Source organism: Schistocerca gregaria, chromosome X (genome assembly GCF_023897955.1).
Source record: "Schistocerca gregaria isolate iqSchGreg1 chromosome X, iqSchGreg1.2, whole genome shotgun sequence".
Classification (NCBI taxonomy): Eukaryota; Metazoa; Arthropoda; class Insecta; order Orthoptera; family Acrididae; genus Schistocerca; species Schistocerca gregaria.
In genome coordinates this window covers 735,798,179-735,817,540 of record NC_064931.1, presented here as the reverse complement: position 1 = coordinate 735,817,540, position 19,362 = coordinate 735,798,179, and the positions used below count along the sequence as shown (strand labels likewise).

The 19,362-nt window shown below is 42.3% G+C and overlaps 1 protein-coding gene across 1 annotated transcript in view; it reads right to left on the bottom strand.

Annotated features, from left to right (window-relative positions):
* Positions 1 to 8,920: 8,920 nt before the first annotated feature.
* LOC126299397 (uncharacterized) overlaps positions 8,921 to 19,362 on the bottom strand; it is a 54,802-nt gene continuing 44,360 nt past the window's right edge. Inside the window, exon 3 of the mRNA XM_049991270.1 lies at positions 8,921 to 9,231. Coding sequence (XP_049847227.1) covers positions 9,106 to 9,231 — 126 coding nt within the window. The 3' untranslated portion in view covers positions 8,921 to 9,105. The remainder of the gene's footprint in view (positions 9,232 to 19,362) is intronic.

Sequence of the window (19,362 nt, the reverse complement as noted above, 5' to 3'; positions counted from 1 at the left end):
GCTGATTTCCAGCTTGGTATTGACGCAAAATCGCCAACCTGTTTCCGGCTGCTCACATTTTACTGATGTAAAATAAGACTGCGTTCTCCTGTTTTTTTTTTCGAAACACACAGTCTTCTTAAATTCTATGCCCAAAATGATGTAACACATCTCTGTCCTCATCATTGGTTTATTATTTTTATTTAATGTGCTAACTACTAGTTTGTTTCTGACAGATTTTGTTGAGTAAACATGTAATTTTTTTCAAGTTAACTTCATGATCGTCTTAAGTGAGAGTAAACGAAGACAAATGTATACAGCATTCGACGTTTATTAACGATACTCCAGTCTCATAGACATTAGATTCTTCAAACATCATTTTCACATACCTTTTAGACACCACATATACGTGTTTCAAAAGGTTCATGGAGCACTATCTATCCCAAGTATGAGACTTATGGCTCTATACACTCTCTTATAGGTGTAGCTGCCAACCACTATGATGTAACGATGTAGGACGTCTTTGTGATGTACCTGTTTACACGAACCATTCCTAGCTCATGTGTGAAGTACCCACGTTGGAGCATATTCTAATGAATACTTGATCAAGATCCCACACGCCGTTCCTCGTGTCCTAAGCACACAGCCGAATTACAGCTAGTGTCTACCACTTTTCCTGTCGCATTATAAAACCATACAACGAATAAGCCATCCTTTTATGGTCGCTTTTATGAACAGAATGGGATCCAAGATCCAATTTAGAAACATTTAAAGTATAGCCTATGCTTACACTGAGGAAATGAGAAGCCTATGGGAAAGCCATCACAGGAAGTGACAGAAATCTACTGGAGATTAGTGACATTAGATGAGACTGGTAATCGTAGCGTTCAAACAGCTTACTGCAATGCAGGCGGGTGACGTCTTCGACAACGGTCTGTGTTTCAATGGGTGCATACTGCTATTTTCAAGACGCAAATGTAGTAGGAAGCTCTGTGCACGGGTACTTAAAATCTCGGTTTGCAGAATATATCCTGAAAGGTAACACTCACACATACACACACACACAAACACACACACACACACACACACACACACACACACACACACACACACACACACACACTTCTACATCGACAGACACACACCGTTAGCCACCGTATGGTGCGTGGCGGAGGGTACCCTGTACCACTAGTATTCATTTCCAGTCCTGTTTGACTCGCACATATACCAAGGGAAAAACGATTGTCTATATGGCTCCGCATGACTCCAAATTTCTCGTTTCTTGTGTTCGTGGTCATTACTCGAAATGTATGTTGAGGTAATAGAATCGTTTTGTAGTTAACGTTAAACGTCGGTTCCTTAAATTTTCTCAAGAGTGCTCCTCGAAAGGAACGTCGCCTTCCCCAAAGGATTCCAATTTAGTTCCCGAACCATCTCTGTAACACGAGCATGTTAGTCGAACCTAATAGTAACATATCTAGCAACCTACCTCTGAATTGCCTCCCTTTAATCCGACATGGTGTGGATCACAAACACTAGAGCCGTACTGAAGATTGGGTCGTACTGGACTTCTATATGCGGCCAGGTTTATAGAAGAACCAAACTTTCCCAAAATTCTTCCAATAAACCAGAGGCGACCATTCGCCTTCCGTACCACAATCCTCACATGCTCAATTCATTTCACATCGCTTTGTGACGTTACGCCCAGATATTTAAACTGCTTGACTGTTCCAAGCATAACGTTACTAATGCTGTATCCGAACACTGCGGGTTTGTTTTTCCAACTTACCTGCATTAGGGTACGTTTCTCTACATTTAGAGCCAGCTGTCATTCATCACATCCACTAGAAATTTTGTCTAAGTCATCTCGTATCCTCCTGCCGGCACTCAACATCGACACCTTCCCGCACACCATAGCATCATCAGCAAACAAACGCAGATTTCTGTCCACCTTGTCCGCCAAATAAATTATGTGTATATAAAATAATAACGATCGTATCACACTTCCCTGGGGTACTCCTGACGCTATCCTTGTCTCTGATAAACACTGCCTGTCGACGACAGCATACTCGGTTCTATTACTTTAGAGGTCTTCGAACCACTCACTTATCTGGGAACATAAACATACCTTCGTTAATAGTATGCGGTCGGGCACCATGCAAAATTCTTTTCGAAAAGCTAGAAATATGAAATCAGCCTGTTGCCGTTCATCCGTAGTTAGCGGTATATCGTGTGAGAAAAGGGCAAGCAGAGTTTCTCACGAGCGATATGGATATAAGCTTCTCGGTCTAAAAGAAAAAATAGTTCAAATGGCTCTGAGCACTATGGGACTTAACATCTGTGGTCATCAGTCCCCTAGAACTTAGAACTACTTAAACCTAACTAACATAAGGACATCACACACATCCATGCCCGAGGGAGGATCCGAACCTGCGACCGTAGCGGTAAGACGGTTCCAGACAGTAGCGTCTAGAACCGCTCGGCCACCTCGGCCGGCTCTAAAGGAAATTTATTATAATAATAAATGAAAAGCACCAGTTCGCTTTTGTTCTACAATATTACTTTTATTGCTAACCGGTGTTCGGCCTACAAGGCCATAGGCAGATATTTACTGAGTATTGTCACCAAAGAAGTTAAATGTTAGCAGACAACACTGGAAGAGAAATAACACATCTAGAGTGAAGTAGAACATACAGCAAGTAACATCTTTGCACTCTAGATGTGTTACTTCTCTTCCAATGTTGTCTGCTAACATTTAACTTCTTTGGTGATAATACTCAGTAAATGTCTGAAGATGGCCTTGTAAGCCGAAAACCGGTTAGCAATAAAAGTAATATTGTAGAACAAAAGCAGACTGGTGCTTTTCATTTGTTATTATATTGTTGTTCTACCAAGAACCGACGGAAGATTCTGTTAATATGAAATTTATTATAATCGAACTAGCAAAACGATGTTACGGATATTGGTCTGTAATTTTGTAGGTCCTTTCTTTTGCCATTCTTATGTATGGGAGTCACCTGTACTTTTATCCACTCATTTGGAACTTTGCGCTTGGGGAGATATTCGCTATAAATACAAACTAAGTAAGAGGCCAGTGCCTTAAAATACAGTTTGAGAAACCAAATGAGACTCCCTCCAGTCCTGGTGATTAATATGTTTTCAACCCTTTCAGTTGTTTCTCTACACAAGGCACGCTTAATACTATGCCGCCCATATGGGAGTCTGTTCGATGATCGAACGACGGTATGTTAAGGCCAGTCTCCTGCGAGAACGATTGCTTAATCGCAGAATTTAAAACTTCTGCTTTCATTTTGGTGTGTTCGACTGCCACACCAGACTGGTCAACGAGTAACTGGATGGAAGCCTTAGACCCTATTAGTGATTTTACGTAGGACCAGTGTTTTTTGCTCGTTCTCTTTTGAACCAAGAGTGCAACCGCCTTTGATTCCTTAGCATTTTCTGAATTTCGTCGTTAAACCATGGCAGGTCTTTTCTGTCCTTATTCCACTTACTCGGCACATAGTTCTCCAGACCACAATTAACAATCTGGGTAAATTTGGCCAATATTTCCTCTACCTCCATCTTTCTGGAACTAAGTGATGTGAATTCATTCTTAAGTGAGATGTTAACAGCTGCTTACCTGAACAGAATTTAAGCAGAAACCTCGATCTTTATGTACAAGGACACTTGTAAATTCAGCTTCAGCTGCTTACTTAATAACACTATTTCAATAGCTGGAAGTACATACCAGAAGCTCAGTGTAACATATTTGATAGGATTACCGGTTCCTAGACAACGTTCTGCGATAGCAGATTTGCTCGACTGTCACATCAGCGTTATTATCAACTACCTGGTGCAAGGTTGGACGAAAGAGCAACTGGGCTCTGATCTATCTTTCACTATAACCCTTCTGACGAATGATGACTTCGAGATGTGCTAACTCGGTTGCTAGACTTTTAGGGTATGAGATGATGTGCGCCCCTTGAACCTCGGCCCCGAGCCGTGAGGTTACAGCTACCAAACAACAGACAGAGGTCGATGTCAGTTGGCTGCCTATAAACGGAATGTCTGAATGTACCATCAATCTTCCTCCTGACCAACACATCAAGGAAGGGGAGGCAGCTATCTTTCCCCTCCTGCATCGTGAGACGAATATTCAGGTAAACTGAATTAAAATGTTACAAAAATCTGTTTAAATTTTCGCTACCAAGAGGCCAATTGTCTACATACCGAAAAAATCACTCAGGCTTCAACCACGCACTGGGTGACAGGCGATAATACCGAGATGGCACCAAATTCCACGAACTTTTTGCCTCTCACAGGAAGCATTTTCAACATGGATTGGTTGTATGTTGCGGAAATATGTTTCTCGACCATCAGCTAAGATCTTGGTTTGCGTAATGCGGGTGTCGATGACTTCTGACGTCCATCACTTCTGGCTGTGTGGTGGCTCTAGTATTCACAGGGTGTGAGTGTGTGTGTGTTTTATTCTTCCTGAGATGCTCTGCAAACCGAGCGCTACCTTGCTGCATTTGTGCGTTGAAAATTACAGGGTGCGCCCACCTGTCGAAATACCGGTGTTTGTCTGCATTCCCTGTAAGTTATTTTAACATTTAATACGAAAAGAACTCAGGTTTCTCGATGATGACAGCAATAAACTGCACTCCCAATAAACTGGTGATGATGCATTTTCGAATTTCCATAACACTAAATGTTGAAACTTCAGCATATGTGGGCAAAGGGTGTATAGGTTTCTTCAAAGGGGTTGCTATACAGGTTGTAACGAGTAGAGTGCTGATGTTTCAATTTGTGGCTGAGGACGGTGCACTGAACAACATCTCAGCAGCATTTATTCCATTTGGAGACTAACAATTATAGATACTACAAGTCGTACGTTTTTAGGTTGTGTAGTACCTCCAAGTACATGTGGCAAGAGCAAACCATTAACGTTTATTTTCCCTTGGGTAGCAGGTCAGGTGTTCATGTGTGGTCGGGTGGACGCAAATCGGTTAGTCTGTAGTGATAGACACAGTCCTGTTAGTGGTGCAGTTATAACCACGCAGAAAATATCAGGTAGAAAATTATGTAAAATGTTCGTGGGAAGACTGTTCGATGCAGAGAAAAACAGCGAACACAATTATGTGTGTACATAAGGTATCTCATTCATGAATATCTGTACTTAGACTCGTTACATGCTATATATTGTGTTGCTTGTATGTGAGAGATCCACTACACAGTAAGAGAAGGTCGCCAAGCAATGGAACCACAGGCTGGCATTCACTTCATCTTTTGCCAGCTGCAGTAGTGTCGAAACGCACTGCGATGGCACCGAGAACGAGTTTTCGTGGGTAGAGGAAGCTACTAGACAAAGGAGATAATGTAAGGTATCTGACGTACTAACGACTCAGCTACTTATTTTTATACAGGAAATCTTACAGAGAGAACCGTTCTTGACGAGTATGTGTTTGTTTCATCGTGAGGAAAGATAACTCTGTTGTTGTTGTTGCCGTTGTTGCTTTTATGGTCTTCAGTCCGAAGACTGGTTTGCTGCAGATCCCCACGTTAGTCTGTCCTGTGCTAGGCTCATCACCTCTGCTTAGCTATTACAACTTTCATCCTCTTGACTTACAGCACTCAAGCTTTGGTCTTCCTCTAGAAATTGTCCAACCGACATTATGCTTCATTAGTAAATTAACTAATTTTTGATGCCCCAGCACGTGTCATACCAACTATAGGTTTACATTAGTTGTTATCAATTCCACTCCTTCAGAAAAAATTCAGAAAAATGGCAACCACATACTGGACAGCTTGAATAGGAAGTTAACACTCACTATAGGTAATTCGCGGCATAATATAACAAAAAATGATCAGCGTCTCACGTTATCAACAGAAAAATATTAATTAACAGCAAGTGATCTAGCTCAGATAACTCTGTCCGTCTGTAGCTTCACCAGGAAGACAGAAGGTTTCGAAGCAGAATGCAAGCAACATATCTTTGGTGTAGTTGTTCTAGTTGTTTTACACTATGTGTTATCTTTCTGCATGCGCCATCGTTCTATTCCTGGTGTGCGTAACCCGGCCAACAGAAGACTTAAGATGCCATGCATTCTTGCTTTGATAACTACGAGGTATTCACCTGTCGAATTTTGGCAGTTGTCAGTGATGTTACCTTGGTTGAAGGTTCGATACATCTTATCAATGTGTAGGTTGTAAATAACCTTTCGCTAACCTCGTTTTATCTCTGTTACCTTCAGAACATCAAAGAGTATTTTCCGGTCAACGTTGTCATAAACTTACTCTGAATCTACAAATTTCACACTCGCAGATTTGCCTTTTTCAGTTTATGTTCTGAGTCATAGGACCAGTATACCCTCATATGTTTTGTACGTAACAGCAATGAAATTACACTGGTAGGATGAAGGAATCGCTCTAACCAATCAGGTTTACTGACCTGCACACAAAAAATTTAGCAGAACGCTACCTTGTACTGAGCCGCTGCTACGTCATATGAAAGAAACTTGAACTAAAGCATGGAGGTTACTCCGTACTTTGGTCCTGATCGTAATGATTATCATTACCATATTCTTTAGACTCCTACTCATAAACAGGTCATGCTTGTCCCATGCACACCGTCGCTGCCAGAATGACATCGCATGGTAAAGCCCAGCACTAAAGCACTCAAGCTGGTTACGGTGGCCGAGCGGTTCTAGGCGCTTCAGTTCGGAACCACGCAGCTGCTATGGTCGCAATTTCGAATCCTGCCTCGGGCACGGATGTGTGTGATATCCTTAGGTTTAAGTAGTTCTAAGTCTATGAAACTGATGACCTGTGATGTTAACTCCCATAGCGCCTGAGCCATTTGAACCATTTTTAAGGCACTCGGGTGAACGTCCACATGCCAATGTTCTGTTTCTCACAAAATAACCAGTAGCAACGAAGTGGTTGTGCTGTTAAGCTAGTGAGGATTATCACATTTGATTTTAAAGGTTCAGAGCACGTCATGTACACAGTGTATCCCAGGGAATATTCAGTGATACGACAGGAACGCTCATTTGAAGTAAAAAACTTCATATGGATATATGTCCTACTCCAAAAGGTTTCCAAAATTGAACACATTTAATGCACATTTGGTTTTGGGGTAGCGTCGCGCACGAATGCGTTTAACCCACCCAGCCTCTTTGACACTGTATTCTAGCCCAAGCTAGTTCGTTGTTTTCAGCCTCTTGGCTAGGGATGTCTTTCTGCCATTAAACTAGCCCTTGCCGGCCGCAGTGGTCTCGTGGTTCTAGGCGCGCAGTCCGGAACCGCACGACTGCTGCGGTCGCAAGTTCGAATCCTGCCTCGGGCATGGATGTGTGTGATGTCCTTAGGTTAGTTAGGTTTAAGTAGTTCTAAGTTCTAGGGGACTTATAACCACAGTAGTTAAGTCGCACAGTAAAAAAAAAAAAATAAAAAAAAACGAAAAACTAGCCCTTACCATGGGCAGTTGTCCATGGAGTGTTATGAGTGAAGACGGACTGACAGTGCATCAGAGAGAAGCAACGGATAACTGTGTTTGTACACGCGCTAAATTAAATGCCACACATTCACACTAAAAAATAATATGTATATATCGTCTATGTTTACGGCTTCTGCGATGGTAGTGCTCCTGCTGGTGTCGAATACTGCTGTCGTTGCTTTTCTAAACGTCGAATTCCTGTTCGCAGAGTGTTTACCTGAGTATGCAATATATTGTGCGGAACATGTAGTCTTACAGGTTCCCATATTTCTTCTGAACGTGTAGTTCAACAACCCGTTCAGGAACAGCAACACATTGTTGAAATGGTGCAGCATAGCCGTAACACCAACACACGGCAACTTTCAGCACGTACGTATCAGTGTCCCACGAACACGTGTGTGGGGAACATTATATGAGAAAAACTTGTATCTATTTCACACAAAGGTAGTCCGAAGTTTTCCCATTCGTGCCAATGACACACAATTGACAAATGGTTAAATGACAATAGTCATCTGCTTCCATTAGTTGTATTCACTTATGGAGCCACGTTTACATGGAACGGAATCAGTAACATACGTAATAACCATCAACAGTCACAGGAAAATCCGCACCCTACAATGGAAACCAATTTTCAAGTTCGTTTTGAGATCAGTGTTTGGTGTGGAATCATCTGTAACAAGTTGATAGGTTCAGTCATTTTAGACGAGCGAATGATGGGACATAATTTTTGGGAAAATTAGTTTGTTAAACACCGTGAGGACGTTATTTTGTACACACGAACAGCAATGTACCTACAGCATGACTGAGCCCCTCCACATTCCGGCAGACGTGTGAGGAAACACCTCACTCACACTTACCCTGCAATTAATTGGCGACCAAGATCACCAAACCATAAGCTATTACATTTTTATTTATGGGGAAAGGATGGTGTCCCAGGTGTATATACAAAAGGTGATAACGCAAGATGATCTACTTGGTTGCATCATAGACGCGCTGCCCTCATTTTAGGCAATGGGCTGTGGCACACAGACAGGCAACATAACATGTTCTTCCAAAATTGGACAAACACATTGAAGCTGACGGTGTGATGTTCGAATATTTATTGTATAACTTACAGTAATGTGAAGCGTACGACAACGCTTATAAATGAATGTGTAAAAAACACGAAATTCTCAATTGATACTTCGTAAAACACATATTTTAATGTTTACGAACTGTTGTAGATGTGTAAAACGTATTGAATAGTACAGAAAATAAATAGCAATGTACATAAAATGGGTTCTATTTCGTAAACCATTCGGAATAGTGTATATGTACAAATGATGTGTTGTACTTCAAACGATCATTCCTCCCATATCCCTGTATGTTGATCATTTCTCCTGGGACCCCCTGTATAACTACATAAACAATATTAATTTTGTAACGTAATGGAAACAAGGTATGGAAGGAGTTTAATTAGTTATGTGTATCTTTAGTGTTTAGTTACAGAGCATCTACCGTACATCAGATTTATTATAAACGTCATAGTTTTATTATAAAGTTATAAAACACTCTTCAGAGACAACTGTTAGAAGACACGGAAGATGTCTCAAGTATTTGAAAAATCGTTTTCAGAGTCTCCTAGAAGACTAGTACCCATAGTTCCACAATTCTCTTGCTGATAATGGCCGCTCCAAGGTACTAGGTAGAAGCTGGGTGAAGCTGATAACAGTGTGTGGCAGAAAGAATGTCCAGCTGGTGGTCCACCACTTCTCCTGAAACCACAAACGCTGTTATAACCACGTGGATGAACCAAACTTATTTTAAAATGGTGTGACACAAAAATATTCAGATACATTAATAATTTCGGAAATAAATTATCAAATCAAAGCACAGAAATCTGAAGTTGATAGATCTCATGCATGTTCAAAAGAGTTCATTGATTTCTTCACAAATTATTAGGAGCTGTGAATTCACTGAGTGTTATTTCCGAATGCAGGATAGATGTGGTGATACAACAGGTTTATAAGTACATAAGTATTGTAACAACACAACTTATTTATCAGTAAGAAATTGATTAAAGAAATAAAGAATAATGGAAATTCGTATAAAAAATGAATTCAGAGAAAAATGCACAGTGACGCTTGTGCTCACATTGTTTCACCCAAGAATTTAGTTCATTCTCTCAGTACCTGAGCAGTCTAAATCTTTTAATCTCTGTTTTATTAAAGTAGTCACTGGTATTTGGATAAGATGAACCTAATGATGAGCAGCCGTATGAGCAATGTGAGTATCAAAGACTGGAGCCTGTTCGTTCAACTTGATTTCTGTGTTATCGGTCTATGAACTTGAACGATGACGGTATTTCACGCCAGTGTAATCTGTGTTGCTAGAAACGGATGAAGGATAAGGAGGGTTTAGAATCTCGTAGACGACGAGATCAATAAGGTCAGAGCCAAACCTCGAAATACCAGAATGCTGAAAAACAAAAGCGGCATTCAGGAACCAACCCGAAATAGGACTTAATCGTTTCAGAATATTAATGGGAAACCCACATCTACATTGTCACATGGGACTTTGAATGTCACTTATCGCAAGTACAAGTGCAATATGATGGCAACTACCCGATTTCGCTTGGTGATACTGATAGTAACATGCGAATCACTTGATTTTCATAGTGGACATAAGTTTCAAATGGAAGTAAAGTTTAATCAATTGAATTACGAACCTCCGCGCGAAGTTTCGTAACTGCGTCCGATTTCCGTTAGAGTATGTGCAAAAATGAATACTTTTCGAGATATGGGCCATTTTACTCATGTCAAGAACGTTACATACTTGGTGTTGTAGGTTGTCGTCCTGCAGATGTTCATTGCTCATTTCTCAGTTCTTCATTCTCTGATTATGGAGTTTTTATCATGCACACCGCTTACAGCTGCCTCCCGTCTCGTCAAATCCGTACTCAAATTTTTCAGTTGGTGAAATGAAGATCCGCAATGCACAGCTTGCATTTTCTTACCATACATAATATATTGCCACAATATTCAGTAGTGGGCACATTAAAATCCCCGAGTGATCATACAGGATGGCTACTACTGCACTATATGAAATAAAATTCCCATAACTTCCGAACGGTTTGCGTCAGGACGTACAAACTGCACAGTTGGCTGCGAAGCATGATGGGAATTAGTATTCTCATACGCACTCAGCTTCTTGTTGACGGCCTTGTTGTTCGTCACTAAGCAAAATTTGCGGATTTGGGGGGCAATCCACATTTCGCGACTGAAAAGTCTCTTCACCCTCAACGTTTGACTATTTAGTGTGCAACGTCCAGTCACGGAATATTCGCTACGGTATTCCTTGATGGCACGGTGACTACCGAACGGTACCTGAAGATTTTGGAAGATGATTACATCCCCATTACCAAAGTGACCCTGATTTCGACGAGATGTGGTTCATGCAAGACGGAGCTCGACCTCATCGAAGCAGCAGAGTGTTTGATGTCCTGGAGGAGCACTTTGGGGACCTCATTGTGGCTCTGGGGTACCCAGAGGCAACTGAAGTGGGCCTCGATTGACCGCCACATTCTCCGCATCCATGCATATGCGACTCATTTTAGTGGGGTATATTAAAGACAAGGTGTACATTAATTGCTGAGCTGAAAACAGCCATTCAGGAAGTCATCGACAGCATCGATGTTCCGACACTTCAGAGGGGCATGCATAATTTCGCTACTCGTCTGCACCACATAATCGCCAATGATGGTAGGCATATCGAACATGTCATAACCTAAATCCGAATATCTTTAGTGACTGTTACATACTGAATAAAGTGTGTCCACGCCGTAGTTCATAAACAATTTACGTTTTTTGGTATAGTTTAATAGCTGTCATCCTGTAGAAGCGTGGTATCAGTTTTTATGGCATAAATATGAGAGCCGAACGTTTCATTTTCCGGGGTCATATAATTTACATCACAGGTTAACATATGACGCTTGGCACTGATTTCTGAGTGGTACGCCGCGCGGGATTAGCCGAGCGGTCAGTGGGGCTGCAGTCATCGACTGTGCGGCTGATCCCGGCGGAGGTTCGGGCATGAATGTGTGTTTTTGTCCTTAGGATAATTTAGGTTAAATAGTGTGTAGGTTTAGGGACTGATTGCCTTAGCAGTTAAGTCCCATAAGATTTCACACACATTTCAACATCTATGTGGTAAATTACACGTGCTACGGGAGACCGTCGCACGTGGAGAAACATATGGGATGAATTTTTCACTTTGCAGTGCAATGTGTGCTGATATGAAAGTTCCTGGCAAATTAAAAGTGTGTGACGGAGCGAATCTCGAGATCGGAACCTTTGTCTTTCGCAGGCAAGTGCTCTACCATCTCAGGTATCCAAACACGACTCACGACCTTTCCTCACAGCTTCAATTCCGCCTGTACCTCGTCTCCTACCTTACAAACTTCACAGAAGACCTCCAATTGGCAAAGGTCCCTAGCTCGAGTCTCGGTCCGGCACACAGTTTTAATCTGCCAGGGATTTTCATAAGTGACGTTTTTTACTCACGATTGGTAAACAACCCATTTTCTATGTCTCGTACGACAGTACGCAAATCACACATTTAATGACTAATGGGTTGGTCCAGGAAGCTCAATGGCGTGACCTCGCTGTGTGTTTGACTTCAATCCCTAAGTCTTCTGGCTCTGAAATTATTTGAAGGTGTTGATACATTCCACGCCCACGATATTGTGCGCACTTTATAGAAGCGTGAATTTTATTTATGTGAGCAAACCCAATGTCATTTACGTGCGTTCACAAGGGCTAGTGATTCCCTGAGCAGGATGGTTCAAATGGCTCTGAGCACTATGGGACTTAACTTCTGAGGTCATCAGTCCCCTAGAACTTAGAACTACCATGCCCGAGGCAGGATTGGAACCTGCGACAGTAGCGGTCGCGCGGTTCCAGACTGAGAAGGATGCCTAAAGGATGTTTCAGAATGAGTGATAACGACACTGAGCTCCTCCTGCAGTGTCAACTGACTGATCGCTACCATAGAGCATAATGGCCCATACCTAATCAATAAGTACTTACGGTCGTCTTTTGATCTTTTGATAGTTTTGACCAACAATTCTCCTGGGAATGTTCTTGACGATAGCTTAATCATATCGGTTGCTATCATTAAGCGTTCCTGTTTCATTTGCAGCTTCGCCACATCTAACACAAGATCTGTATTCATTGACGTGGTTATGTGAAGTTAATGCTGATACACTGACACATTAATGATAATAGAAAAAAGGGCTAACTTTACGAAGGGGGAATCACGCTGTTACGTAATATACACTGAAGCGCCAAAGAAATTGATATAGACATGGACATTGAAATACAGAGAATTTAAACAGGCAGAATACTGCGCTGTGATTGGTAACGCCTATATAAGTCAAAAAGTATCTGGCGCAGTTGTTACATCGGTTACTGCTGCTACAATGGCAGGTTATCAAGATTTAAGTGAGTTTGAACATGGTGTTATAGCCGGCGCACGAGCGATGGGACCTACCATCTCACAGGTAGCGATTAAGTGCGAATTTTCCCGTACGACCATTTCACGAATGTGCCGTGAATATCAGGAGTCCGATAAACATCAGATCTCCGACGTCGCTGGGACTCGCAAAAAGATCCTGCAAGAACGGTACCAACAACAACTGAAGAGAATATTTCAACGTGACAGAAGTGTAACCATTTAGCAAATTTTTCAGATTTCAATGCTGGGCCATTAACAAGAGCCAGTGTGCTAACCATTCAACGAAACATCATCGATATGGGCTTTCGGAGCCGAAGACCCACTCGTGTACCCTTAATGACTGGGCGGCACAAAGGTTTATGCCTTGCCTGGGCCCGTCAGCACCGTCACTGGACTGTTGATGACTGGAAACATGGTGCCTGGTCGGACAAGTCTCGTTTAAAATTTTGTAGAGCGGATCGACGTATACGGGTATGGAAACAACATCATGAGTTCATGGATCCTGCATATCAGCAGGGGACTTTTTAAGCTGGTTTAGGCTCTGCAGTAGTGTGGGGCGTGTGCAGCTGGAGTGATACGGGACTCCTGATACGTTTAGATATTACTCTGATAGGTGACACTTACGCAAGCGACCTGTCTGATTACCTGCATCGATTCGTGTCCATTGTGCATTCCGACGGACTTGGGCAATTCTGGAAGGCCAATGCGACACCCCACACGCCCAGAATCGCTGCAGAGTGGCTCCAGGAGCACCCTTCTGAGTTTCAACACTTCCTCTTGCCACCAAACTCCCGAGACATGAACATTATCGAGCATATCTGGGTTTTCTTGCAACGTGCTGCTCACAAGAAATGTCCACCCTCTCGTACTCTTACACATTAATGGACAGCTCTGCAAGATTCATGGTGTCAGTTCCCTCCGGCACCATTTCAGACATTAGTCGAGTAAATGCTACGTCGTGCTGCGGCACTTCTGTGTAACCGCGGGGACACCACACGATATTAGGCAGTCGTACCAATTTCTTTGGTTCTTCATGTACCAGGAGTGGAGAGCTCAACTTAAGTTCTTTCTAGTTTTCCATACACTCTCTTAGTAATATTGTGCGCATCGTTGATTTCTCCTACTTCAGATTATTTTTAAAGCTCCAATAAGTAATTAAATCGATGCACCACACAACTAACTTATCAATAATAAGAATAATAATAATTTCATGTGCCTCAGTGGCCGAATGAAAGTCTTTCGACTGGACACCAATGCTGCCCTAATCTACTCCAGTTAGACCACTGTCGAAAGGGTATCTACAGCTTAATCGGAAAGTAAACCACGTATCGTTCCTGACAACTTCTCACGTCGTTGAAAAATTAAGTATAGATTGAAGGCAGACTAAAAATTTCTGTGGTCCTACCGGGATACGATCCCTTGATCACTGAGTTTCTTAGCATGCCCTTTACCACATTTATTTACGAATTTAAAGTCTTCTTTGATGGTAAATGGATAATAAATTAAATAATGACGATCCCCCTGTCATCAATTTCTTAGAAAAAAATATTTGAGACTTGACGTAATTAGGCACAGATAATATAAATTCCACTTCTTGCCGTTTTAATGAAGAAACAAGCTAGAAACTAATATAGAAACAATATTTGCGATTCTGTACAGTCGGTCACTCAGTTCACACAGAAGGGAATGCACCCAGTCATCTTCAGCTAGGTACACTACGATCAATTCTCTTTCTTGTGATAACACCACAACTAGATATCTTTCGTGGTATTTGGAATGTTGGGCAATACGGTGGCCACTGTTCAAAATGTAAGCTATATTTTTTTTCAGTTTCAACATTTTGTCGACAAGGTACTAGCAACTTCATTAAATTTCATAAAGCGTTTATTGTCGAATCTGTCAACAGTTGTAGTACATTTATTTGGCGACTAGTTTAAAATCTTACAGGTTCATTGTACATGTATGGTCTACTGAGGCTGCTCTGAAAATACCTGATCTTAACAGTCAATATCAGGATGGCAACACATCCTTTATAAGATGTTTGCAGAACAAATGTCACAATCCACACATGTCTCCAACAAGTCAGAATCAAACTTGAATTTGACTTGCTAAGAGGTACGTGTGGATTATGATATTCATCCTTTTCGTAAAAGACGAGTTGAGCTTCAATATTTAGTATCATGCATTTCCAGAGCACACTCAGAATACCAGGCTTGAAAATGAACTAGTAAGGTATGAAACTAGTCGCCAAATATAAGCACTGCGGTTGCTGACAGATTCGTTACTAATTGTGGCGCCACTTTTGTCATCACATAATTTATTTTTTCTAGTGATGTATAAATTATAGTCTGATTTTATATTTATTTATTCGACCATTACTTATGTCGCCGATGTCCGATTAATAATCCAGGTGTTCGATAACATAACGACGAGGTGACGCTTTTCGCAGTAATATTTCGGCTTGAGGCTCAAGTTAGTTTTTCACCTGTGCGAACTACCTCGTTTACTACGTTGTACAACAGTGCAGTCACACTAGAAGTTAAAGTGAGATTGTTAATTTTGTCCCAAATGAATTTCCAGTTCAATGAGAGTACTTATCTTCGATGTGGTTAACCGTCTTCGAATTTGTGATAAGACTCTAAATCTGCATGCTATTATTCTTTTGTGGACTCTTTTGCTTATGAGTGAGTTCTGTGAAATATCGACGAATGTTTTCCAATCCCGTGTTGACGTGTTTGTCGCTAGATTCCTGTCGTTGGGATCTAAAATAGCATACAGTTTTGTAATCTTTTTTCAGTTGTCTTGCACTATTCTAGCTGTACTCTTAATGAAGATAATGAAAAAACTTGTATTTTAATTACAGTGTGTTCAGTAGGACTAATAAATAGTGTGCTCACTAATGCCAACACTAATCATTTAAATATATCCTATAAACTGACTCGATCCCCATCATTTTGATAAAAGAATCGCTCAAGTGATCTATGAAACATGTAACAAACTGACTGCCGTTGTGGTCTTGTAGCTGACTTTACAGATATTCGCTTTCCACGCATACCAATAAGCGAGGCCTAATATTTTATTTTCTGTATTCTTTGCAATGGGAAATATTGCAGCCATGACGTATATTCAGCTAGATATGTTCTTATGAGAAAGATGAGCTTCTGTATTCGCTTAAAATTCCTCAGTGTGCTCCTTAACCGTATGCCACAGAGCGGTAAGATTCATTTCCCATTTCAGTTTAATCATATCTTTTAGTCGCTGGGACAATGTGATTCACAGACGTTTAATCTCTGTAGTATTCTGTATCCACGTTTGATCTACGTATTTGGTTTGAGAAGCTACACTCCTGGAAATTGAAATAGGAGCACCGTGAATTCATTGTCCCAGGAAGGGGAAACTTTATTGACACATTCCTGGGGTCAGATACCTCACATGATCACACTGACAAAACCACAGGCACATAGACACAGGCAACAGAGCATGCACAATGTCGGCACTAGTACAGTGCATATCCACCTTTCGCAGCAATGCAGGCTGCTATTCTCCCATGGAGACGATCGTAGAGATGCTGGATGTAGTCCTGTGGAACGGCTTGCCATGCCATTTCCACCTGGCCCCTCAGTTGGACCACCGTTCGTGCTGGACGTGCAGACCGCGTGAGACGACGCTTCATCCAGTCCCAAACATGCTCAATGGGGGACAGATCCGGTGATCTTGCTGGCCAGGGTAGTTGACTTACACCTTCTAGAGCACGTTGGGTGTCACGGGATACATGCGGACGTGCATTGTCCTGTTGGAACAGCAAGTTCCCTTGCCGGTCTAGGAATGGTAGAACGATGGGTTCGATGACGGTTTGGATGTACCGTGCACTATTCAGTGTCCCCTCGACGATCACCAAAGGTGTACGGACAGTGTAGGAGATCGCTCCCCACACCATGATGCCGGGTGTTGGCCCTGTGTGCCTCGGTCGTATGCAGTCCTGATTGTGGCGCTCACCTGCACGGCGCCAAACACGCATGCGACCATCATTGGCACCAAGGCAGAAGCGACTCTCATCGCTGAAGACGACACATCTCCATTCGTCCCTCCATTCACGCCTGTCGCGACACCACTGGAGGCGGGCTGCACGATGTTGGGGCGTGAGCGGAAGACGGCCTAACGGTGTGCGGGACCGTAGCCCAGCTTCATGGAGACGGTTGCGAATGGTCCTCGCCGATACCCCAGGAGCAACAGTGTCCCTAATTTGCTGGGAAGTGGCGGTGCGGTCCCCTACGGCACTGCGTAGGATCCTACGGTTTTGGCGTGCATCCGTGCGTCGCTGCGGTCCGGTCCCAGGTCGACGGGCACGTGCACCTTCCGCCGACCACTGGCGACAACATCGATGTACTGTGGAGACCTCACGCCCCACGTGTTGAGCAATTCGGCGGTACGTCCACCCGGCCTCCCGCGTGCCCACTATACGCCCTCGCTCAAAGTCCGTCAACTGCACATGCGGTTCACGTCCACGCTGTCGCGGCATGCTACCAGTGTTAAAGACTGCGATGGAGCTCCGTATGCCACGGCAAACTGGCTGACACTGACGGCGGCGGTGCACAAATGCTGCGCAGCTAGCGCCTTTCGACGGCCAACACCGCGGTTCCTGGTGTGTCCGCTGTGCCGTGCGTGTGATCATTGCTTGTACAGCCCTCTCGCAGTGTCCGGAGCAAGTATGGTGGGTCTGACACACCGGTTTCAATGTGTTCTTTTTTCCATTTCCAGGATTGTACATTTATTGGACCTGAGTTTTGCTCCGGTTATATCTGAGTTTCGTTATTAATCGTCCAACTGTATTGTCATTTCTCCTTAAATGAAGATGGCGTTCAAGTCATCTGCTAAAGCTTGGCATAATGTGTGTCTGAAGGATTTGTAGGAACTGTAAGGTTTGTTATATAACGCTTCTATTGCAGTGGCGATCAGCGATATCGAGAAGGGTCGGCCATTTGTTTAATAGACAACAGAGTTGTCAGTTGCCCATAAATCTTCAACCTCGACCCTTCATTAGTTACCCATTTCTTTATCTGATTCTTGATTGGCTCACAAAACACGTTTCCCACAGTTTAAATAAAAACTGGTGATTAACACTGTAGAAGACTGTATTAAAACTTAGAAAAACTATTGATTAATCTCATCTTGCATATCTATGTTACATGTACAACGTGACTGTACTCTGCTAAAACATCTATTATTGGTCGCCCTGTAGAGGCACTGACATGGTGGAGTCCAGTTTGTTCACGGAGTATTTGATTTGTTCTATTGTTCATAACGCGCATTTGAATTCTGAAGTCGGTGTTGAACAACGTAAGAGGGCGGACATTTTCTAGCTTATCACTCTGGGCAGTCTTTGCTATCAGAGATATCATTCCCTCCTTAAATTATGAGGAGAAAACGTTGTGTCCCAAAAGTTAATTTTGGTGAGTTCCTCTCCTATGAAAGTCCCAAACTGTTCGTAAAATTCTATGGGTAATACATCAAATCCAGCAGTTTTCCTTTTCGTTGAGTCGATGATGATACGTCTGACATCCTCGTTTGTTACCCAAGCGATTAGTTCTTCGTAATCTGACCGATATTTCTTCTACATTCAATGTTGAGCAAATGTCTTTATAATACCTTACAGTGTGTTATTTGATAGTTCATCGTTGAGGGTATTCATTTCCACCATCACCGATAAGCTAAGAAACCATTTTTTGTTTGCCACTTTTTGTTTCACTTATTAGAAGGGAGGTGGATGCACTTTCGTCGCTGACGTCAGTGGTATCTCCAGCCTGTACTTCAGTATCAGGTAATTTTTAGCGAACTCGTGCAGATGTGGTTTAATTCTTTTAATTTTAACTAAGTTTTGCGTTAGAGGTGTTCGTTAATAGCAGAATTCCCGTAAAATTGTAAACTATTGTTTGCGGCTTTGCCCAGTCCGTCCTTATCAGCAGTCGTTCTCGATACCTGTCCCATCTATTTAAATATTTCCTCCAAACCTCTTTAATTTCCTGCCTTAACATATTACTGTCTAATAGCGACACTTTCAACTGCCACACGCCACATCCAAGAGAAATTTTCTATCTGGTGTAGCTAATGGTTATATGGCAAGCGCAATGATCAGTGTAGTTCAGCGGCATATTCCATAATTTTATGGGGTTTTTAACATGTCATTGGAGATGTAGATTAAATGTAATCTTCTGGCGAACAGTGTGTTAGATTAGGATGGAAGTGAATTCAGGCGTCCTCTAGGTCCAAGCGATTTGTTGAAGGTTTTAACTGTGGTCAAAAGTTATGGTTCACGAGCTGATCTACTTTTTTTTAACACACAATTGAAGTCTCCTCCAGTATTAAATTTCGACGTTTGTTAGTAAGAAGAACTG